Genomic DNA, 25,305 nt, shown 5'->3' with positions numbered 1-25,305 from the left:
ATAGCCAAAATATTTATTGTGCTCATTTCCCTAGTGTCTGAAATTATTCTTAAGGCAAAAATTGCTGAGCTTAGCCTTTTGCACAGATCTTGAATATGGTGGTGCCACTTCATTTTGCTATCTGTGTGCAGACCCAAGAATTTGGAAGACTCAACCTTCAAAATCTCGTGCTCCCCCATTTTTAGGATCATTTCATTAGTAACATTTGTGTTAGAAGATAAATGTATGTAATTTGTCGTTTTTAGGTTGACTGTAAGGCCCTTCAAACCAGTTTCTCAAATCTCCAAAAGCTTTATTTGCAGCCTCATTTAACGCATTCCCTGAGAGATTATTAACTGATAAAGTGGTGTCGTCAGCAAACGTGAGTATTTTCCCATATTCTGTACATAGTGCTAAGTCATTTATAAATATTAGAAAGAGCAGTGGGCCCAATACTGAGCCTTGATGTACTCCTGCAGTAATGGAGCCCCATTCTGAAGATACCTGGCCACCATGCAGTCCTTCCACAATTACTTTCTGCTTTTACCACACACATAGGATTCAAGCCACGTGCCTACTGTTCCACCCATTCCTAGGGTCTTGGCTTTACTCAAGATAATATGGTGACTTACACTGTCAAAAGCTTTTGATAGGTCACAAAATATTCCAACCATTATCATATTATTTATGGCTTCCATAACATTGTCAACAAAGGCATGTATTGCATCCACGGTTGATACCCCAGGTGTAGTAATATTTTGGCTGACTAATAGGGATTCACAGCATCCACTGAGAAGTAAAGCTTTCCTCTTTTTCCCCACTCAGCTGTATTATCTACAGAAGCAGAGAGTAAGCTTTGGGATGTAAGGGAAACCAGAAAGCTGGTTCAAACTGGAACAAAGATAACAAGTGCGAAATTTTGTTTTTGTTATGTTGGTGGATATTTTGTAATACTCTAAACTGTCCACATGACCTGTAGAATAATTGTGTGCTTTCATAAATAATCATATCATGCATGTTTCATACAATTGGATCACCCGAAGTAATGTGATATCATGGAAATATTTATTTTGGATGTGTTATCACCAGCATAAACTCATCTAAAATAGGTGAAGATTTATAAAACGTCTGGTCTGTCATTTTCAGCAGTAAAGAAATGGGAAGCTGGATTCAAATTTGCCCTCTTGAAGATGATACATGTGATGGATGTTCTAAAATTTCATTCATAGATGTAAAATCAAGCCAGTTTGCAGTACGGTATTGGACAATCAGCAGTTAGGGTCTATCTGATACAAAAAATCATATGACATATTTTATGTAAAGAGCTGTGTTAGTGAAACCTTAGTGCAAATTAGGCTCTGAATTTGATGAATGTTTAGTTTAGTGAAAAGGGTGTGGCACACACATACAGTCACTCATCTGTAGCTGACCAAGTGTGGCACATAGAAACGTGCCACAGAAAACTATTTATACTAACTTTCTTGAAGCTCATGCTCTTCTTCTTGCTCTTGTTCTTTCTCTCACTTTTACTCTTTCTCTCGCTCTTACTCTTTCTCTCGCTTTTGCTCTTTCTGAGTCTCGCCGTGGCCATGAGTGTGGGCGCTTCGGTGTCTGCATTGTTTTTACATTATATTAGCTTCAGTTTTCATTCCATAGACCCAAAAATGAGATGATTCTCGTGGGTGTGGAATATGTCAGAAAATATAACATAAAAACATAGAAAATTTGAATATAATACTGACTTCCCTGGTCTTTTGTCAGGAGATTGTCGAGATGTGGATAAATTATAGTAAACTGGAACTGCTAATATTTACAGAATTAATACACTGTGAGAAGGAAACATAGTTGTGTGCTTTTAATAAATTTATCATATGCAAAATACCTAGTTTTGACTGTTGTGACCAAGTGCTGTAAAAACTGAAATCTGACGGACATTTTTACTTAAGCTGGTCTGACAGTCCCTTTTAAGACATTCATGTATAGAGTAGGAGGACTTACCTACCAAAAAGTCTTTCAAACTCTTGTTTAAACTGTGCTTTATCTGAAACCAAGTTTTTAATGATTACTGGCAATTTATTGAAAATGTGTGTTCCTGAATATTGGACCCATTTTTCGAACAAGGTAAACGATTTTATGTCTTTATGTAGATTTTCCTTATTCCTAGTATGTATACTATGGATTGAGCTAGTGGTTGGAATTAGAGACACATTATTTGCAACAATTTCTGATAAGGAATAAATATACTGAGAAGCAGTGGTGGGAATACTCTGTTCCCTGAACAGGTCTCCACGTGATATTCTTGAATTTACACCACAAATGAGTCTCATTACACACTTTTGCACTCTAAAAACTTTATTTGGTCTGACAAGATACCACAGAATGTGATCCCATATGACATAATACAATAAAAGTAGGCAAAATATGCAATTTCTATTTTTTTTTTTTTATTTTTGTTTCCTACATCTGACATTTGTATTGCAAATACAGACTTCTTTAGGCGCTTTGGCAATTCTGTACTATGGCCTTCCCATCTGAACTTATTATCGAGTTGTAGTCCCAGAAACTTAACACTGTCTACCTCTTCTATTTGCATGGCTTAATATATTAAACACATGCTGCAAGGAAATCTCTGGAGATTCTTAACTGCATGTGGTGGGTCTTTTCGAAGTTTAATGACAGTGAATTAGCTTTAAACCATTTATTAGTGTCAGTGAAAATTTGATTAGCAGCCATTTCTAAATCTGTACCTGACTTTCTGTTTATTGTTGTGTGTGTGAATGTGTGTACCTCTACTAGAGAATGAGCAAAAGCTCAAAAGTTAGTGTAAATACTTTCCTGATGAATGTTTCTATGTGCCACATATCAGCCAGCCGTAGGTAAGTGGTTGCCTTTCCTTTCTTTTATATATTATTCCATCCAGGATTTCCATTGTTGTTCTAGAAATCAGTCTTTCACTGCCAGGGTAGAATTTTACTATTAGCACTGACAAATTTAAGAAATAAGGTGAGATAAATTAGTTTTGATCCTTTGAAGACTAAGTTTTTATGCACTCACCTGCTTGTCTCAATTGAGTTATTTTGAGAATGTTGAATTACATAAGTTTTTGAAATAAAACAAGCTATTGGCTTGTTATTTTCTCATCAGTTCATTTTATTGTATTAATTACGTGATAAGTAGTACTTGGAAGTGTCAAATTAATTGAAAATTTTTTTAAGCTGTCATGCTCGCAAAAACATTGATTTACATGTACAGGGCTATTGCATTCTACAAAAATAAACCTAGTGTCTTTTATGTCTTTTTGTCTCTGCGTATTGCTTGACTGCATACATGGTATGTTCTTTTGGTGTACACACATAAACATACCGTAGTTTTTTTTCCCATGGCATATGACTGCATACATGCCATGTTCTTTAGGCACTGGACCCTTGTGCCACAGTCTGTGATACTGGAAAAGCAAAGTGCCTCTTTGTGAGATGCCATGGTGTTTCATTTGATGGGGATCTTCCTCCCTTTGCAGACTTTCTGGGAATGCTGTATTTGTCAAGCAACTGTCTCACTAGCTCCAAGCAAAAGTGTATTAGCTGTGGTTTTTTACCAGTTCTCATTTGGTAAAGGACATGGGCATTCAGTACAGACTGGTCCAGGACATGAAAGAAAGTTTTTTAGTACCAACAGAGCTGATCTGCATGTCAGTTTTATCTATTGCTCCCATCTTCTAGTTATATTCTACAGCAGTACTTTGTGTCTTGATTTTCTCACCTGTTACTTTGTTGTGTTCTTTATTTCAACAATTGTGTTTGTATGAATTGTTGGAAGCATGCACACCTCTCTCTAGCCATAAATTATACTGCCAACATAAAATCAGAATGGCGTGATGTGATTTGCCCTTTCTTTAGTTTTGAAGGCAAATTAGCTGAAATGCTTTTTCTTTTTGGCCTAACTGTTCCACAGGCACCAGCTCTATTTTTGTGTAGAAAGGAAAACATGTCAGGGCTTGTAAACATGTCAGGGCTTGTATACCAGTTATCAGGTGAAAGACTGTAACCTTTGTTGAGTTAAGGTTTCTACAGAGTATCTACAACAGCACCAGATACACCAAGGCCACAGGTAACTTTAATTTCTGTTCTCTTCCCGTGTACACTGTAATATCGGTGCATTTTGCTCGGTATATACTGTTTGAAAAGTTTACCTTTCCACAGCATTACAGACTCATCAATGCACAAATCTCTGTATGGATGTAGAATTAACTTAAATTTCACTGTCAAAAAATTCACAATACCTTTATTTCAGAAAGCCTATTCACCCTCTCAGCATCTCCCAAAATGTGTGCTTCAATAAAATGGAATGTTCGAAGAACTGTCAGAAATATATCCCCGGGCATTAGTTTTGAAAAGAGAGGTGTTTCAGTAAATGAGTCTGTTGACCAATAGTCCTTCAGTCTACTCATTTTTGTGTGAGCTATCAGCATGGAGGCTGCTAATAACTGATTTATCTCCTCTGCATTTCTATCTGTCCAATTTATCTGAAAGATCCTTGCATTGTTCATTCACTACCTTGTAAAAGTTGTTTGTTTCACTAGTAGTGTATCCCAACAGTCGCCTTTCAAATATAAGTTCAAAACATTCACTTTTAGTAGGTTCCTCACTCAGTCCACAACGAGGATTCACTCCAGAATTATTGTTAGAGAAAGTGTAATTCTGAGGTGTAAACGTTCCTTCTGTCAGCCATCTGTACTCACTATTTCTGACTTTGTGCTTCTTTCTCAACTGCGAACGGCCCACTACACGAATAATTTCGACATTGCTCGATGAATCTGTACTTTCTCTCGGCAGTGCCTCAAAGTCTTCACGGTCTTCGAAATCACTACCAGATTCCACAGCTGGATCTTCAGTTTGTAGTATTTCTCTAATTTCATCACTCAGATGTTTAAATTTGCCATTCTCACCAAACACAAAAACACAAGTGCAAGTATTGAATTTAGTTCTTGTAGATTGAACGCACAGGGTCTCCGTAATTAAAGTTCCAGTTTCAAAACACTGTATAAAGAGAACCACTGTTCAGAATGAAGTAAGATCTGGACAGCATATTGTTGATGCAGGGTGATATACACTCCTGGAAATGGAAAAAAGAACACCTTGACACCGGTGTGTCAGACCCACCATACTTGCTCCGGACAGTGCGAGACGGCTGTACAAGCAATGATCACACGCACGGCACAGCGGACACACCAGGAACCGCGGTGTTGGCCGTCGAATGGCGCTAGCTGCGCAGCATTTGTGCACCGCCGCCGTCAGTGTCAGCCAGTTTGCCGTGGCATACGGAGCTCCATCGCAGTCTTTAACACTGGTAGCATGCCGCGACAGCGTGGACGTGAACCGTATGTGCAGTTGACGGACTTTGAGCGAGGGCGTATAGTGGTCATGCGGGAGGCCGGGTGGACGTACCGCCGAATTGCTCAACACGTGGGGCGTGAGGTCTCCACAGTACATCGATGTTGTCGCCAGTGGTCGGCGGAAGGTGCACGTGCCCGTCGACCTGGGACCGGACCGCAGCGACGCACGGATGCACGCCAAGACCGTAGGATCCTACGCAGTGCCGTAGGGGACCGCACCGCCACTTCCCAGCATATTAGGGACACTGTTGCTCCTGGGGTATCGGCGAGGACCATTCGCAACCGTCTCCATGAAGCTGGGCTACGGTCCGGCACACCGTTAGGCCGTCTTCCGCTCACGCCCCAACATCGTGCAGCCCGCCTCCAGTGGTGTCGCGACAGGCGTGAATGGAGGGACGAATGGAGACGTGTCGTCTTCAGCGATGAGAGTCGCTTCTGCCTTGGTGCCAATGATGGTCGTATGCGTGTTTGGCGCCGTGCAGGTGAGCGCCACAATCAGGACTGCATACGACCGAGGCACACAGGGCCAACACCCGGCATCATGGTGTGGGGAGCGATCTCCTTCACTGGCCGTACTCCACTGGTGATCGTCGAGGGGACACTGAATAGTGCACGGTACATCCAAACCGTCATCGAACCCATCGTTCTACCATTCCTAGACCGGCAAGGGAACTTGCTGTTCCAACAGGACAATGCACGTCCGCATGTATCCCGTGCCACCCAACGTGCTCTAGAAGGTGTAAGTCAACTACCCTGGCCAGCAAGATCTCCGGATCTGTCCCCCATTGAGCATGTTTGGGACTGGATGAAGCGTCGTCTCACGCGGTCTGCACGTCCAGCACGAACGCTGGTCCAACTGAGGCGCCAGGTGGAAATGGCATGGCAAGCCGTTCCACAGGACTACATCCAGCATCTCTACGATCGTCTCCATGGGAGAATAGCAGCCTGCATTGCTGCGAAGGGTGGATATACACTGTACTAGTGCCGACATTGTGCATGCTCTGTTGCCTGTGTCTATGTGCCTGTGGTTCTGTCAGTGTGATCATGTGATGTATCTGACCCCAGGAATGTGTCAATAAAGTTTTCCCTTCCTGGGACAATGAATTCACGGTGTTCTTATTTCAATTTCCAGGAGTGTATATATGACTATTAGGTCGTGCTGTGTGTGTCAGAATATGCACACTGCTGTTCCTCAGTTTGCCCAACATAACTGTCTCTGTGAAGGATCACGAGCTGCTGGTAAAGCACTTTTTCAAGAAAACTCACTGTGTGCCAATAGACCTACAGGAGTTCTGGAAAAAAGGCATTGGTCAGATGTCTGCTAAGGGTCTGGAGAAAATGATTACAAAATTTGAGAAGACAAATTCTTTTGAAGTGCAGAGTGGCAGAGGGAGGAAAGCAGTTGATCCAACGTCTTACAAAGCAGGAGGGTTCCAGCAGTGGTCTGCAGACATGCGGTGCGTGCAAAATTGCCTGAATGTCAGATGTACCTGCGAGCGAAGTGCATAAAATCCTACGAAACATCCTAAATTGCTGTCCGTACTAAATCACCCGTGTTCGGGAGTTGCTTCGTGCTGACCGACCGCCGAGAGAAATGTTTGCTCTGGAATTTCTTGCTCTCGTGGTAGTGGACAATGAATGGCCGTGGAAAATTCTGTAGATGGATGAAGGACATGTCAGTATGCAGAACTGCAGAACATGGACAACAGAAAATCCACACACACATCAACCAGTACCACTTCATTCTGCTAATGTATATGTGCGGGTGGATATATGTGTGTGTGTGTGTGTGTGTGTGTGTGTGTGTGTGTGTGTGTGTGTGTGTGATCCTTTTGTCTTTCCCTCTCCTTCCCTCTTTCCTGATGAAACAACCTCGGGTTGCGAAAGCTCGAAATGTGGTGTGTGTTTGTGTGTTTTTTATTGTCTCTATCAACATACCAACACTTTCTCATTTCAGCATCTTTGTTTTTTATACATATTTTATATATATTGAGGAGATGAGTCTGTGAGTCTTGTTATGTGTACTGTCACTGGTAAACACTATGAGAGTCTTCTGCACAGCCAGTGAAATAGCTGCTGCAAAGGAATTTTGGAAGTACTAAAATTATCAGCCATCGTTTCCCTACATCCTTCCCATCCAGACAGGGCCATTTCTTCTGTTAGACGAGGCTTGGCAGCCTCCTGAGGGGGCAGAATTTTAGGGTTGGCAAAGGGCGGAAAAAATTAATTTCACGTCAAACAGTGAAAAAATTGCGCAAATGAGGAGAAAAAATGAAAAATAGGAACAATTTATGTACTTCTGTTTTCAAAATCCAGGGTGTATACAACCCGGGAGATCCGGGAAAAACCCGGGAATTTTTTCACCCGGGAGCAAACCGGGAAAAACCCTGGAATTTTTTAGAATTCCGGGAAGTTTTCATTGTTTTTGTTTTCCGTTAAATTTCTGTAATTTTAACTAGCAAGAACCGATGCTCTAACAAAGGATATTATTGTATACCGCTATTTCAGAATAATGCTGAAACAATAAAACATGAACGCGAGAAAAAACGAAAATAAAACTTAAATTGCAAAGGAAATGCGTCATATGCAGCAACAAAACACAATGCTCATACAAGCGTCTGCCAACAGCAAAATGTGTCAAAGGCCTTAAGGCCTGGCCAGACAGAATCCGGCCTGCCGCTGAGACGGACGGCGCAGCGGGAGGCCGAGCTAGTCAGCGGCCAGGGACGCCACACAGGCAACGGCCGGCCGCACTGACTCTTGATGCGTCAGCTGTTACACTGTGGAAAGGGCCGAACCCCATTGTTAAGCTTGCATGCGTAGCGCGATTGTCTTGGCGTTAGACGATTTGGAAGCTTCACGCGGGACGCGTTATCTTTGTGCGAGGAAATGAGTAGCTCGCACTAGCGATACGACATGCACCAAGAAGAGGAGATGTTGGGTGCACGACATTAATAGCAAGAGAGAAAGCTTAGAAGAATACCATCGTCTGTGTATTGATCTAGAGTATGACGAAGCTAGGTTCTTCAAATATTTTCGTATATCGCGGGAAGGTTTCGAGGAACTGCATCGCCTGTTAAAAAGGTAGCACCGAGAAGTGCGCAACGAACTGGAGAAAGCCAGTTGATGCAAGGCACACACTAGCCATTTGTTTGAAGTAAGTTTCACCACATGTGGCCTCTCTGTTCTTCAAACAGAAGTCATATAATTTATTCCATTTCAGTTTTGCTGTATCATATGACATGTTCGGCGGAAGAAAGTGCTATCCCACAACGTAGTTAGGAGTGGAGTGATAAGTTTATCTGCAGTGTTTACGAATACAGCAAACGATAGTAACATCTAGTTCCGTATGTTCCGCTAGAGAGAACTTTCTACTTAATAGATTGCTTTGTTTCATTGTATTCATACAATTGTCATTGAATTTAAACAAACATATCTTTGGTCGTTAACTTATCCATTCATATTTCAACATACTTGACTACAGGCGACAGTCACCAGACCATAGCTTTTTCTTTTCGGTTAGGACGTTCAACAGTCTCAGAAATTGTGAAACAAGTGAGCCAGGCAATATGGACTGTTCTACAACCCAAGTATTTACCTACTCCTACGACAGAGATCTGGAAGAAATCTGAAGAAGGATTTCTAGAACTTTGGGGGTTTCTGAACTGCCTTGGATGCATAGGCGGAAAGTGTATCAGGTTAAAATGCCCGAAGGATAGTGGATCCCAGTTCTTCTGTTACAAACAGTTCTTTTCGTTGGTTCTCCTGGCGATCGTTGATCCATACTACGATTTTACAGTAGTTGATATTGGAAATTATGAACGCCACAATGACAACAGTATTTCTGAGAATTCAGCTTTCTATCAAGAGTATATCGAGGGCAAAAGTATTCTACCACCAAATCAGGATCGCGTGTATCGTACAAAAAGCTGTGTTGTCTCACCTCCTCTACAAGTGTCTCTGTGTCCATGATGCGTGCACTACGAGCTGCAAGACAAAAACCGCCTCACGCCGCTGCTTCCAGTGTGACCACAGAGCAGTTGAGTGCGCCAACAGAGGCAAGCAGCCGCTCCGGCTTGCGGCGAATCTGTAATCTGTGACAAGCCGGCGGCGGCCGGTGCGGCAGGCCGCATGCAGGCGCGTCAGAGCCGCACTCTGTGTGACGGCCGCCGTACAATAACGAGCGATTCAACAGTGCGGCCTGCCCGCTGCGGTTCAAGGCCACAGGGCGGACGGCCAGGCCGCGTTCTGTCTGGCCAGGCCTTTAGGAAGACTATGCAATGTTCCGTAACAACAAATTGCCTCCGATGAACGTGACGTCACAACCGTTTACACTAGATTCGTTCTTTAGCACACTGGACTCACATTCGGGAGGACGACGGTTCAATCCCGTCTCCGGCCATCCTGATTTAGGTTTTCCGTGATTTCCCTAAATCGTTTCAGGCAAATGCCGGGATGGTTCCTTTGAAAGGGCACGGCCGATTTCCTTCCCAATCCTTCCCTAACCCGAGCTTGCGCTCCGTCTCTAATGACCTTGTTGTCGACGGGACGTTAAACACTAACCACCACCACTAGATTCGTTCTAGCAGTTCCGAGCAGGATCATGCGCATGCGCAGTTGAGTAGTACCTTCTCCCGCTTCTGGCTACAGAAATGTGGCTGTTGGCTTTGTAAGCAGTCGCAGCAAGCAGCTAGATGCTACCGGGAAAAATTTTACTGGAGCGCTCAAGCTGCCAGATTCTTGCATGCGCAGCAGGCCCAGTTCTGGGAGGGGGGTGGGGGGCAAATTCATACTATTGAGGGAGAAATCTTGTTTCACAAAGCGACTAGCATCCAGCGCACTTTAGTCTATCGATTATTCATATGACTTTGAAACGCATCCCTGTCAGTTTTTGAACATTGTTGAACACATTCTGAGTTGATTTCTGAATCAATCGTAAGTTGACTTGTGAATGTGTGCATAGTGTACACGATGTCTCTGTCAGGTGAATCCTTGTCGCATGTAGAAACAAAGTTTCCTACAGACAAAAGGGGCTATACCAGCTGAGCGGAGTAAGGCCGAACGGATGAATTGACAACCGCTGTCTGATTGTGTGGTTGATTGGGTTTGCGAATGATGAGTGTTGTTATAATTACTAGCTAAATCCATAGATTCAGACTACAGGAGTGGAAATAAACGAATAACAGGTAAGGAAGATTAAGTATTACCTTCTCGGTGTATCTAAGAAAATGAAATTTTGACAGAAAATTTTTGGGCAGATCGCTATACTAGTAAGGGTCAGTTGTACAGTCCCCGGCTAGCAGCCGCTTTAAATTCTATTCTGGAAGAAGCGCGGAATACGCGTTGTACGAACATGTAGCAACACCTAACCGGAGAATAATCGCGGGATAACTAAACCGGTGATTCTGGCAGAATTAGTGGAGTCAACCTGCGAATAAGCTTTGACATTGGCAGGAACAGTTACAGAACTAGTGCTAACAAGACTGTTGTTAGAACGAGGAAGGAGAAGAAACCGGGACATCATATAAATTATGGAACAATATGACGATTCCAAGTTTGCATAAAAATTTCGTGCTACTACTGTTCGATCTCATACCTGAGAAACTGGAGCGTATGAATGAAGTGTGAAACTACTTCCTAACGTAAGGCTTTTTGCTTGTGGTAGGCCTAATAGGCATTTGATATTGGTACTTCGTGAATTATATTCTGTCGTTACATAAAAGACCATTTGTGCCAAAACGGTCTCATTTATTTGGTGTGTATTACAATTGTTGCAGTATTAGAAAGGCCTATTTCGTTTTATTTAACAGAGAGTGACAAAATAGACGTAAACAGATCGGGAAACCACACCAGTCTTGGGTCCTATTTGCATTAACAGCTTTTTCAGTATTAGACAACGACATTTCGACTTTTCATGTAGCAAAATATTTCACGAACTATGATGAGGTAATAGATTCTTTCGCAAAAAGCAAAGCACACCATGTAAAGCTGTAGCAAGATTAAAGAGGAAAAAATTCTAGGAGCTAAGGAGTGAAGAAATGTGTATTGTCTTGCTTGTCTCGTGTCTTTACTGGGTTTATGTATCCAATATTTAATTTTATGTCACACAGGGCAGCAAATTGTTAGCCGATAGGGAATAAAGAGTGGAAATTTTCTGAAGAGGGACAAGATTTCAAACCGGCTAATTGTAAGCAGGAGAGGCACCACAGGACATTTTAATTTCCACTGTCCTGAATATGGTTTGATGGCATCCATTACAAAATATACAATTCCACAGAGCGAAGCACACTGACGTACGATAGAAGAATGCTGTGTGAGGAGGCGAGGCACTGTCCTTCGGCACACTTACGACCGAATAACATGTCTTACATTTCACGTTTTATGCATCAGACTCTTCAGAAAGATGTGCGCGACAAAATGAACATATTTTTGAAAATTCGATTTTTTAAATTTTTAACGTCCTATCTCAAACACTCGAGGGAGTGGCGGGGTATTGTACCGGTTGGGAAATATCGTAGATCAGGGGCTGATGCGCTGAGCAGTCTGAGTTACAGTCAGGTAGTGGGTAGTCTCCACATGACCCGTGTTTACATTTAGTGATTTTACTGTTTCCTCTTCGTTTACTGCTCTCACGTCAAATGAAAACAAAACAGATTTCTGATTTCCACCTTTCTGACAGTCAAGCATTAATTGCCTTGCAGAACAATGAAGTTATTTTTGTCGGTTTGCTACAGAAATTTTCTTTTTAATTCCACACACTGTTTGCTGCATTTCAAGTGCACGTTTACAACTTCTAGCATGTATGGCATTATGCCATAATAAAGAACCAAACGTGAGGTAACACAGTACTGGTACTCCAAGAAAATTTACATCCCGAAAACCACATTGAAAAGCTTAATATCAGGTCGTGGCCTACTTAACTGGGAATATGGACATACAAATGTGCACTTTCAATGTAGACATTTTAGTATGGGTCTCGAAATTCCGACGCTCTTGGAGTATCCTCTGATGTTTTGTTTCTTCTATTACATAATGTACGATCTTTTAATGTTTTATACGTACGAACATACGGGCTCCCTGCGACATCGTAGCTGTGCAAGCGCGGTGACGCCTGTCTTCTGGCGCTCTCTGGCAACTGCGGAAACGAACCTATTTCTAACAGGTCACGGGAAAATACTCCGAATGGTGGTTTGAAAAGCGTTACCATCAAAGTACCATTCTGGCAGTTACAATGCAGCTATGTGTGATAATGTATGATGAATTTCTTAAATCACAGAGCGTTTGACTCTCATTTAAAAATCAACTCTTTGATGACGAACCATTTAGATGAATTTCGAGCCCAGAAGATCAGACATTTAAGTCGTTATTAAAAATTTTACGATCACATTTGTGTGATATATCTTAAATTGTAATACGCGCGTAAAAGACCGACATTGTATGTGAAAGCTTAGCTTCTCTTGCAGCGTATTAATCTTACAGACCAATATTATATGTGAAAGCTTTGTGTTTCGTGTAGCAACACTATGTATGTTAATTTAAACCATTAACTTTTTCTGTTTGTGCGTTCGCGCTACTTAGCAGTGATGTTGCTATTGGCTGACTACATCACGTGTCCTAAGCTCTGAATACCCGCTGTCATCGGCTGGCGAGAACACTTGACAGGAGCTATGACTGGCCTACAAAAGCGCATCGCAATCTCGATTTCAATGCTTCGGAAAGTATTGTGCGGTGTTTGGTGGAATTCGAATTTATACTTTCGTAATACGAAAATATGGAGCGTATATGTTGCTGCACATCAAAGATCTTTCCAAAACGCGTTTTTTTCCTTGTGTTTAGTTTTATAAAGCGCCAGGAGATTCTACTCCCGTGTATAATACCGTAATCATTCAAAGGACTTATACAGTTCCAAGAGAAAATATAATGTCAGTTAACAGGGAAAAAGTATGTTTTCACCCAGGAGAAAGTGTATTTTTAACCGGGAAATCCGGGAAATTTTTTCCCTTGTCCACGTATACACCCTGAAATCATACAGAACAGTTGCTTAATAAGCCTTTACTTACTTCAATGAAAGTAAACACATTGTCTCTACATACCTTGAGTGATGAGTCAAGTTTCCATAAAATTCGCCAGGTGCGATAACATCATAGAAACAAGTTCAGTATATTTTATAATTTAATCATTAAATTAACAATTTACATTACAGTTTTAATTGAACTACTACCTGTGTTAAAATAAGAACATCAGAATATGTAAGAATTCTTTGCTGGTTGTGCCCCGAGCCCTAATTGCGTACCTTTTTTCTCTCTCATCAAACAATTAGAATTTTAAAATATTTTAAAACATAAGGAAAATAAATTGAAATTTTAAAAACTCGTCACCTTCTGCTGCCTGTGGTGGCAATAGCCACTCCCGGCCTCTTTGCATAATTCGTGCTTGTTGCGGGCCCTCTCGCATCAGTATGACACACGGGTCCTTTGTACTCAGTCCGACCCTGATTGTTTCCATTAATGTTGGTGGGTTCTTAAATGTTATTACAATTTTCTAATGTAGAATATGGAATTATAATATACAATATTCAGAATTATTATTATCCTATAAATTTTCAGGAATAAAGAATCAGAAATGGCAGACAGGGAAAAAGCTCTCAGTTGCTCAGTACAGAAAAAGAAAAGTGGGTAGAGAAATAGAACTGTCCAAATTAAAGGGATCTTTTGAAGAATTTTTATGTACTCCAGAGTGTTCTGAAGCTGCCACAGCTCAACTTCAACCCCACAAAAAGGTCACAAGATAGGTCTACCAGATATGGACATAAAAAAATAACAGTTGAGATTGAGAACAACACATTGTAGTGGATACTGCAATATACAACTTTGAAGGTGTAGATGGTGATCTACGTAAATGCCTGAAAATAACTGTAGAAAGCATCAAAATAGGTTATTCAGATTCTGCCTCCTTGGAAGATATACCAATAAGTGGAAAAAAAATTAAGAACTCTTTTGTTGATAATGGGCCAAAACAATTGAAAAAAAATTCTTTAGTGGTGAAAAGGGAGTTTTCAGCTGTACATTGTAAGAGAAAAATGCCAAATGGAGAAGTAGTTTACTGTGAATACCTCCAATATAGCCAGCAAAGTTTTCTACACGAGAAGAGTATTGAATATATTACCAAATTCCATATCTGGAAGGGCCAGCATACAAGACATAACTATAGATAGTGTTAATACAAAAAATATAATATCTTTTGTAAGAGTTTTAGATGCACAAAATCTGGCCTTCTGTGGCAGCATTCATGAATTGCATGCTCATGACAATGGCAATTTCCTTAAAATTGTGGAACTTCTTGCCTTGTTTGATCCTGTTATGAAGGAACATCTCAGGAGGGTACAAAATAAAGATAGAAGACTTACTCATTATTTAGGCAACATTATTAAAAAGAACTGTTGTTCCAAGTGCTAGAAAAGACAAGATTGTTTCGTTGGTAAAAACCACAAAGTATTTTTCAATCATTCTCAGTAACATCCCACACGTCAGCCGCATTGAACAAATGACCACGATCATAAGGTTTGTGGACATCGTGCAATCTTCAGGAACAGAATCATTTCCGTCTTCTAATGAAAGGCTCCAAGAAAACAGTCTCGTGCAAATAAAGGAACTCTTCTCGGCATTTGTACCACTAACTGAAGCCACCGGTAAATCGATGAATCACATTCTGCTCCATCAGGTCTGAAGCGTGTCATTGTCAATTGAAGACCTACAAGGTCAGGGCTATGATAACAGGAGCACTGTGAATGGCAAGGAAATTGGTCCACAGAAGAAAATTCTGGATAATAATCCGTGTGCCCTCTGTGTCCCTTGCAGATCCCACACCCTGAACCTTGTGGTCAATGACACTGCTTCGTGTTGCTATGAAACGACAGCCTTTTTTGATGTTGTACAGTGGCTGCATCACAATGTCAATAGGATGTATTGCAATGTTGTACAACATCTTTGACTCTGAAAGATTTGAGTGATACTCGGTAAGCAGGATTGGTGCCTCAGTGGTCATCAGGTACCAGTTACTGCATGTGGATGATGCGGTGTTTGAAATTTCTGAATATTCACCTCTCAGAGGGATTTCTGGTGCCATAACTAAAGTAGAAGCCGAAGGTCTTCTGTACAGCATATCCTCATTTTAGTTTGTTGTGACTGTTTAAAATGGCACAGTATATTATTTTAAATCAATTTGACCAATAAACTACTGCAAGAGAAGCAGTTTACTCTTGAGAAAACTAAAATACAGAGGAGTATTTTAAAAACCAGAAGAGTGACGCGGAATTTGAGAGAATTTTCATTGGTGCTCAGGAGCTAGCTGGAGAAACTAAAATTGGGCCAATTTTTCAGCCAGAGATAAAGAGGAGGAAAATGAAACTGTCTGCTTACTCCAAAGAGAAGATCAGAGTAAATTACTGTTTTGTAATGTTGGACAAGCAATTAGTTCTGTAGAAGAACGATTCACACAGTTGAATGAAATTGCAAGATTATTTGGTTTTCTATACAATATAAGGGACTGCAATATGAAAACTTTCAAAGTATTCTCAGATTTGTGCATCAAACTGAAAACAGCTCTAACCAGTGTAGCCTCCCAGTCATGGCACAACTCCAAAGACAGCCATTTGTATGTGGTGTTAATTGCAGCCAGTTGGAAAGACCACATAGATAATATTGTGGGGAAGGCGAGCCAAAGGTTGCGTTTCATTGGCAGGACACTTAGAAGATACAACAAGTCCACTAACGAGACAGCTTACACTACACTCGTTCGTCCTCTGTTAGAATATTGCTGCGCGGTGTGGGATCCTTACCAGGTGGGATTGACGGAGGACATCGAAAGGGTGCAAAAAAGGGCAGCTCATTTTGTATTATCACGTAATGGGGGAGAGAGTGTGGCAGATATGATACGCAAGTTGGGAAGGAAGTCATTAAAGCAAAGACGTTTTTCGTCGCGGCGATCTATTTACGAAATTTCAGTCACCAACTTTCTCTTCCGAATGCGAAAATATTTTGTTGAGCCCAACCTACATAGGTAGGAATGATGATCAAAATAAAATAAGAGAAATCAGAGCTCGAACAGAAAGGTTTAGGTGTTCGTTTTTCCCGCGCGCTGTTCGGGAGTGGAATGGTAGAGAGATAGTATGATTGTGGTTCGATGAATCCTCTGCCAAGCACTTAAATGTGAATTGCAGAGTAGTCATGTAGATGTAGATGCATGCAACAATAATGTTTTAGTTTGTGTCTGCTATATTCTCTGACCAATGGTACGGAATTACAAAGAATGCTGCCGGGAGTCAACTACTTGTTCAGATATGAAAGGGTTACAATGTACATGGTGCACAATAATGGTGATCCTCCATTGCAGTTGTCAGTCATGGTTGACCGGAAACTTGATGAAAAGTATTCGTGTGCTCATGTTCCCATGCAGTCCAGCATCAGGCAGTGTAACATAAGAATGCCCCATAATGTTGGATATTGCAAAATTCGGCCAGCCAGCCAAACAAAGACCCACAATGAGGCCCCCTTTCAAAATATGTCAGGTGCTTATAACACATAAGTTCACGGCATCTCCATGGCCGTCAGAGTTACCACTCAACACCCGGTGTGGTTATTGCCCCTTATACACCCTATCAGACATGCTAATAACACTAAACGTGATCAACACTACTGCACTCTGGCGCCTGTTATACTTGTGACAAAGATTTGCAGCTCTTGTCATTTACTTACCTGCCTATGATGTGAACAAAGTTACATTGACATTCAGCCATGTCTTCTGGGTGCTTCATGCAGGCTGTGTACGATGTGAACAAAACATTTTTCCATGTTTCAGCTTGAGCTGAGACAAAAAGTGGACTGACTAGGGTTACAGTTTAAAGTCAGTTCATAATGCTGTCATATCTTGAAATTATGTTAATTATTTACAGTTCATAGTGTAGCATACAAACGAACTTTTATTTGTGCCTCTTTCACCTAATAAAACAGAGTGTATTTGTGGAATTTATTCCTGACAGGCTGTATTTATCTAAACATCCCTATACCCAGAAAACAATGTTAATATGTTAATTTTTTATTCGTTATTGATAAAGGGAATGATTGTTACAGGGAATGCTGCATGCCAAAATTTTTTGAAGAGGAACAGATTACCTTCAGCTGAGAGAATAAATTGCATTTCGAGTGAAAGGCATTTCCTATACTGTAATCAAATTAATTGTAATACAGTGTTCTGTTCGGATGATGAGCAAGCATGCTCAACCAGGTAAACTCATTATTTTCCAAACCCCAGAAGTGGTATTTTATGGGAAGTATACTATTAAATTATAACATTACTGTAAATATGGTGCTTTAGTAAAATTTCATGATATTCATCACATACAAACTTAGTGTTTGTACTTAAAGTCATAATTTTTATATGAAATATACATTGAGCTCGTAAGTTTGTTTTCAGTCTGTCATACTTGTTGCCAGGGAAGATACCTCAGTGGCTAATATTCTTTGTAACTGACAGGAGTGAGATTGAAATTCCCACACAATCACCCAGTTTTTTCATGGTTTCCTATATCATTTAAGGCCTGATGCAGAACAGAACCATAGCAATGAAACAGTTTGTAATATACTTCCCTTCTCCTTTGAGTTCATCAACATAATAAGTGCACAGAATAAGACCTGCGCTCTGTAGAATCTACAGGGACTATTTAGCCACAAAAATTAGTACATCAATTTACACGAAGATAAGGAATATGCACAGAAACACCCCTACAATAGGTGGTAGAACAAACTGCCTGGAGAAGTAAGTGGTGGGAATAACTGGGGTGTGCAACTGAGTGATAACAGACCTACCTTTTTGCTCTGTGTAATCAAAGTCCAGCCATACTTGCTCGACCTGTTCGAGGCAGACGTCGGTGATGTTCTTATCGAGAGTGGGGAATCAGAGTTCGAGTCCCAGTCCAATGCAAATCCTCACACGTCACCAATAGATCTCATTTCCGTGTCTAATACAGCTGATGTCACAAATATTTGTGACTGGGACAAAATTTCATTACAGCTCGATACCGTTGCCTGTCGAAGATCGCATAAAAGCACCCTTATTATTCTTGGACGTCACTGCAGTACGTGGCCTCCTGGAATGAAATTCGTTTTCTAGCATTGAGTGGGCCTTCTGATAGCAGAATGTCAGTTTATGAATGAATGGATTTTCAGAAATTAATAAATTGCATCATATTTCTGTGTATTTACAAGTTTCATGAAGTCATAGAACATCATGGTGAAACAGCCAAAGACTTTTGAAACATTCCACTTAGAGACCTGAAAAAATGTAGATACAGTGAAGAGGGCATGTCACATATAAATCCAAATCAGGGAACTAGTTGGCTGTATGTAAGAAATGATTAAATACTGGCAAATGTGGCTGAGAAATGTGAGCTGTTGTTCACAGAAGTTAATTGTTTAGCCAAATGGTCAGAGATGGTGTTCCTACCTGTCTGAACTGTCACGGTACCACGTAACTGTACATGTCTTCCAGAATAAATACTATCGCAAACCAGTGGACCTTTACCTTAGTGTTACTCTCTTTCAGCTATATTTGATCAATTGTAATGTGTCCCTAATTTTATTCGCTCCAGATCAGTGTTAATTGGCAATCTGCAGTCATCTTTGATGTTGACTGAATATTGTTAATTGTAGCTCTATTTTAACTTTTCAGTAAGCCATTACAAATGTCCTTGCTTGTAAAACATGGCACGTTTTACTGCTGCTGGTATATAACTATGTTGTGGAAGGCATTTGTGAATCATACTTGCAGGTAAACCCGCCAATGACACCCATAGTGTCTGCATAACTGATTTGATATGGCATGCTCTTTGTAAATTGATCACGTGTAGCCTCCTCGCTGTTGGGAAGTATGTTACTATATCTGTAGCAACCACCCACTAAGTTCTTTTAAATCAACTTATCCCTCTCCACTCCATGATAAATGGTAGTTGTGCAGACTAACAATTGAACTAATGCATTTGCTTTCTAACTTCAACTTTTTGCTTACTATCTTGAGCAATTGCATGTCTGCAATAACGAAACGTGTTACCAGTTTTAGTGCCAATGTTTTAATTAAAATAGATGCTTTCAGCAAAGTGCAAAATTTCCTTTGTATTTCAGAAATATCATCTGCAACTTGCCTTTGTCCTGCCTAGTTGTGAAAACCAGCAGTTATAAGGGAATCTGATTTTACTGTTATTTGCTGTGCTTTTGAAGAGCAAGTTTTACTCCTAAGGAATTTCAAACTAGTTTCATAATGACAAGGTGTTTTATTTCCCTTTCTTACTTTTTTTTTTTTTTTTGAAAGATGTTAAACTTCTATAGTGAGTTTCTCTAGTGAGTTTCATTCAAAGTGACTTGTTCCTAGATATATCTTAGCCTGCTTTTAGTGGTAACATTTAGTGGTTCGTCCAAAGTTTGTATTTTTGTTCATTTCATTTAAAGGGATTTTGCTTTCCACAGAAAAACTGGAATATTCAGTTCACAATCTGTGAGTGTTGAGAGTGCTGAATCTGCAAGTGAAGAAACATGCAGTATGTTAGAGGGAAAGAAAGATTCAAATAATCCCCTGTACAACTTAGATGAACACAAAGAGGAAAATATGAATATGAAGCCTCCAAATGTATTGATTGTCTCAGAAAGTGTGATTGCCCGTAACAATATAAAGGACATGTTGTACAATGTCCTGAACAAAAATAGGTGAGTATGTGTACTTTTAAAAAAAAGAAAGAAAAGAACTTGTTCTCTGCATTCTCTATTGTAAAGCTCACCTTGTTGGTTGGATTGTGGTGGGAACAGGGATATTCCAGATAAATAAATAATATTCAGATGCAACTACACTTATCACCACAAAAATTGGCCAGAGATAATCACAGCCACAGTTACACTTCTGTACAGCACTACCGTGTATGAAATGCAATATGTTAGTTTTTGAGTCTACATAGGGAAACGGTGAAGCGATTATATTACTTGAAATATTGTGCGAGAATAGTCTTGTTGTATTTTAGAGCTATTTCAAGAGGACATAAAAGCTCTTCTCTAAATCAGTATACTCTATCAAAAATACACACATCAAAAAAAGTTTTCCATCACTTTGGTTCCCAGAACTCCTGAAGACAGATGTTGACTGTGGATATTGTTTCGCAGTCACAGTCCCTTGGACTGTTCAGATATGTCACTAAACCCACCCAAAGGTGTAAACAACCGTGCACGAGCAGCGCCTATTAGATGGAGGGGGTCCGACAGCCAATCAGTTCCAGTCATTACACCAGGAAGGAGGTACACGGCTCATGTTGTCTGTAGTTCAACCGTGCCTAGACAGTCAATACCACACTTTGATCGCATCTGCATTGTTACTTTGTGCCAGGAAGGGCTGTCAACAAGGGAAGTGTCCAGGCGTCTCAGAGTTGACCGAAGCGATGATGTTCGGACACGGAGGAGATATACAGACAGAAATGCCTCGCTCAGGCCATCCGAGGGCTACTACTGCAGTGGATGACCGCTACCTATGGATTATGGCTCTGAGGAACCCTGATAGCAACGCTACCGTGTGGAATAATGCTTTTTGTGCAGCCACACGACATTGTGCCCAATTTCATCCCCGACATCCGTGACGAGGTCCATCTTTGCAACCACGACACCATGCAGCGCGGTGCAGGTGTGCCCAACAACATGTCGAATGGACCATTCGGGATAGGCATCACATTCTCTTCACTGACGAGTGTCGCATATGCCTTCAACCAGACAATCGTCGGAGTTATGTTTGGAGGCAACCTGATCAGGCTGAATGCCTTAGACCCACTGTTCAGCGAGTGCAGCAAGGTGCAGGTTCCTTGCTGTTTTGAGGTGAGGCCGATGTACGCTGCTAGTTGTCATGAGAGGCAGCTCAACGGCTGTGCAACACACGAATGCCATCCTCCGACCAATAGTGCAACCTTATTGGCAGCATATTTGCAAGGCATTGGCAGCATATTGGCGAGGCATTCGTCTTCACGAACGATTATTTGCACCCCAATCGTGCACATATTGTGAACGAGTTCTTCAGATAACGACATCGCTCGACTAGAATGGCCAGCATGTTCTCCACACGTGAAACCTATCGAACATGCCTGGGATAGATTGAAAAGGGCTGTTTATGGACAACGTGACCCACCAACCACTCTAAGGAATCTATGCCAAATCGCCATTGAGGAGTGGGACAATCTGGACCAACAGTGCTTTGATGATAGTATGCCATGACGAATAAAGGCAAGCATCAATGCAAGAGGACATGCTATACTGGGTATTAGAAGTACCAGTGTGTACAGCAATCTGGACCACCATCTTTGAAGATCTCACTGTGTGGTTTTCATGAGCAATAAAAAGGGCGGAAATGATGTTTATGTGAATCTCTATTCGAATTTTCTCTACGGGCTCCAGAACTCTCGGGCTCGAGGTGATGCAAAATTTTTTTTATATGTGTATATTACATATTTACTGAATTTGGAAATGTTCATTAGTCTGCTATATAACTGAAATTTCTGATCCAAACTATCCATGGAGTCCCAGGTTTGCCTTCAGATATGATAATATGCAACTAATTTCCCCACAACAAAAGGTATATGATGTGTTGGCTATTAACCAAAGGGTGTAATTGCTGGTGGCAGATGTGATTAAAATAACTGCAACCTAGAAATTTGTTGGTTCTGCTATTAGCCCACCCATGTGAGATGACTCTGTCTTCTGCAAGAAATAGTATTGATCTTGCCATACTAATAACGAATAAAAATTTTCACAAAGTAGCAGAAAGTTGGTAATTTTCAGCATTTGACATGCACTGTAAGCAATAGCAGGAGCATAAATGCAAAAGTGTACATGTGGTTTAGTAACAAAGTTTCATTCTGGCCATTTGCAGCTGGATCAAAGACACTAAGAAAAAAATTTGATGTAAAGTATAATAGTTTGCCAGTGAAACTTAGCCAACTACTAACTTAACTTTCACATCAGAAGTGTGTAGTACCACACTACCAGTGAGCTGCTGCTGCAATGATTCTGTCATTGATCTAATAGCAGCTGAGGTAGGAAACATGAAATACAAGCTCTTGTAGCTTTTGTTTGGCACAGCTTTTCTGGAATCAGGGAATTAAAAACGGGGTGTATACGGCCCGGGACATCCGGGAAAAACCCGGGAATTTTTTAGAATTCCGGGATTTTTCATTCTTTTAGATTTCAGTGAAATTTTTGTAGGTTTGACGTGTAAGATCTGATACGCTGACAAAGAACTTTAGCCCACTACTGCTGAATAATACTGCAGCAATGAAACATAAATCAGAGAATAACACCAAAATAAAAGTTGAGTTGCGTAGAAAATGAGTAATTTACACAATGCACAGACCAGTTTGCCGACACCGAAAAGTGTCAAAGCCTTTAGGTCGAAGATTATGCAGTACGTCCGTAACAACTAACGTGCATTCGATGTGCTTGCGTCGCAATTGTGTACATTTCTAACAGATCACTGGAAAATATTACGAATAGTGACTTGAGAAGCGTTACTATCAAAGTAAATTTCCACGCAAGATGATGTATGTTACGTGTGAGAATGTGCAGTGAATTACTTAAATAACAGGGCGTTATAACTCTCATTCAAAACGTACCGGCAACACTTGAGGATCAGCCATTTGAAAAATTGCGGGCTCAGAAGATAAGTCATTTATGCCACTATTTAAAATTTTACCGCACATTTGTATTTGATATGACATAACGTGTAACACACGTTAAAAAAAGACCGAGCTTCAAGTAAGTTTTCATATTTAATGTTGTTCTTTCATAGATAAAAAATTATGCAATCGATGGCAAAAAGTATAATCGACCTTCAAAAAAAGTGAATAATATGTTACTGAGCAATGTCACAAGTCTCTTCATGCCAGAGCACTTCGACTTTTCTGTAGTATAGAAAAGACGAAGTGTTCTGGCATTCAGAGCAATACCAGTTAGCTTCTTTTCTACTTTTTTGCCGGTGAATCGGATCTTCGCCTCCGAGCAGCTCCAACGTTCGCTACTACTTCTTTCTAACTAATCCTATAAATGGACAACAGAAGGCAGCACCAGTCACGCGACAGGTAGCGGGACATCCGTACCTTGATCTTGTACGAAATTAGTCCAGTTTTAGAGCGAAAACCTGTGTCAGGCGCAGCTACTATATTCCCCGCTCTGAAATTTGCTTTCAGTAAGGACAAGTATGTCTTTTACCTCTTCAATTCCTCATTTTTTCTGATTTTATTATATTTTATTTAAATACAAAAGCTTGCGGCTTAATCGTTGTTAAAGACCTATAATTACTGTCTTTCGTTTTAGAATAATAATAGATTTTTCCGTAAAATATTTTGTGCATTTTTACAGTCCTTTCTTTTCGGATTTTCGTGTTGCTAAATTTTAGCTCCGGTCTTTATTTTAATACTTAATTTCTTAAATTAGGTTTATTTTTCAAATATTTTTTAAGCACGAAAGTAATTGTTAGAAATGTATATTCAAACATCTGTGGGAGTTAGCAGTTTAAAATAAATAACGCTATCATATTCATTTGTTTTAAAAACATTTTATTAAAGAAACATTTTAATTATTATTAGACAATACGACAAATAAAACAAATAATTTAGAAGGAAGTACCATGTTTAACAACAAATACTGTAATTTAGGAATTGACCTTGGAGAATAACTCACTTGGAGCTGTGTGCGAGAGCATTGATTCGTTCTGTAATAGATTCTCGCTCTATCTGAGCGTTTTGAATAGTCCCCTCAAGTTTTGCCTTCTCTTTAAACTGTCTTATTTCTGCGTCAACAATCTTCCTTTTAGTCAGATGATCCTTTTTCCTGGATGACTCGTCGTTTCGATTTTTGAGGTCTTCAGCATATCGATCTCGTGAGTTTCTTACAGAGTGCATAAGGGACTTTGGTATAGGCACTCCTTGGACTCCGCCGTGTGTCTTGACGGCGTCGTACACCAGTCTTCTGCTCGCTACAGATTGTTCCCTCATATTCTCGAAGAGGCACTCTTTGTTCGCCGAGAATCCTCGCTCCGCAGCTGCTTGACCGTGCGACAAAGTGACCGCGATTTCCATTGTCTTCTGCAGCTCGTGGCATGTTGCATTCTGGTTCTTGAGACATTTCATCCAGAACTCATCCAGCCGTTGTTCCTTTTTGTTGAATGTTTCGAATTTTGTTTTGCAGTTCTTCTTTACAACAGAAGCGTATTGCGCTTCTGCTTTATCGGCACATACACCGTTCATCCAATTGCTCTCCACCAAAATCTGCAGAAAGGAATGAAATCGTTTGGAACCAGCCTCCCTGCACGCTATTGTGGGATCAAAGCAGCTTACAGCTTTTGTCAACCTAAAGTGTAAGGGAGATTTCTCCATCAACTTTGACACAAGCTTGATCATTCCTCTGCTGCATTCGCTCCGGAACTTAGCGATTTCAAGGGCTGTGAGAAACTTGCACTTTCTGAATTCATTCTTGACGGTGAACCCAATCATGACGTGGTTCACACCCAAAAGATTGGATTCTTTGTCCAAATTAACTGCGGCGAGATCTTCGTCGGCTGGACAAAAGTGTCATCATTGTCTCCATTATCTCTGTCAAAGCAGAGTGGAGGAATGGTGCTAGCGGCCAATCGGATTGGAAATCCTTTAGAAAAGGTGCCAAGTCTCCAGCAAGAGTCTTGAAAAAGGCAATTTTCGGACCAAGTAGCTTGTCCTTGAGCTGATCCTCCACTACTCTGTAGCTAGCACATTTTGGTTTGTTTTTTTCTTCCAGTTTTCCAACAAATATTCGCAGAAACGGAAGCATTACTAGAGCTCGCTCAGCAACTTCCACATCCTGCAGCCATCGGATCGCGCAAAACTT

The 25,305-nt window shown here is 40.7% G+C and overlaps 1 protein-coding gene across 6 annotated transcripts in view; it reads left to right on the top strand.

Annotated features, from left to right (window-relative positions):
• LOC124721943 (biotin--protein ligase) overlaps positions 1–25,305 on the top strand; it is a 439,412-nt gene that overhangs the window by 173,614 nt on the left and 240,493 nt on the right. For all 6 annotated transcript variants that reach the window (XM_047247106.1, XM_047247104.1, XM_047247103.1 and 3 more), the window contains 2 exons: positions 17,500–17,653; positions 19,888–20,124. In XM_047247106.1, the coding sequence (XP_047103062.1) occupies positions 17,500–17,653; positions 19,888–20,124 (391 nt within the window). The remainder of the gene's footprint in view (positions 1–17,499; positions 17,654–19,887; positions 20,125–25,305) is intronic.

Source organism: Schistocerca piceifrons, chromosome X (genome assembly GCF_021461385.2).
Source record: "Schistocerca piceifrons isolate TAMUIC-IGC-003096 chromosome X, iqSchPice1.1, whole genome shotgun sequence".
Classification (NCBI taxonomy): Eukaryota; Metazoa; Arthropoda; class Insecta; order Orthoptera; family Acrididae; genus Schistocerca; species Schistocerca piceifrons.
This window is presented reverse-complemented; position numbering and strand designations above follow the sequence as displayed.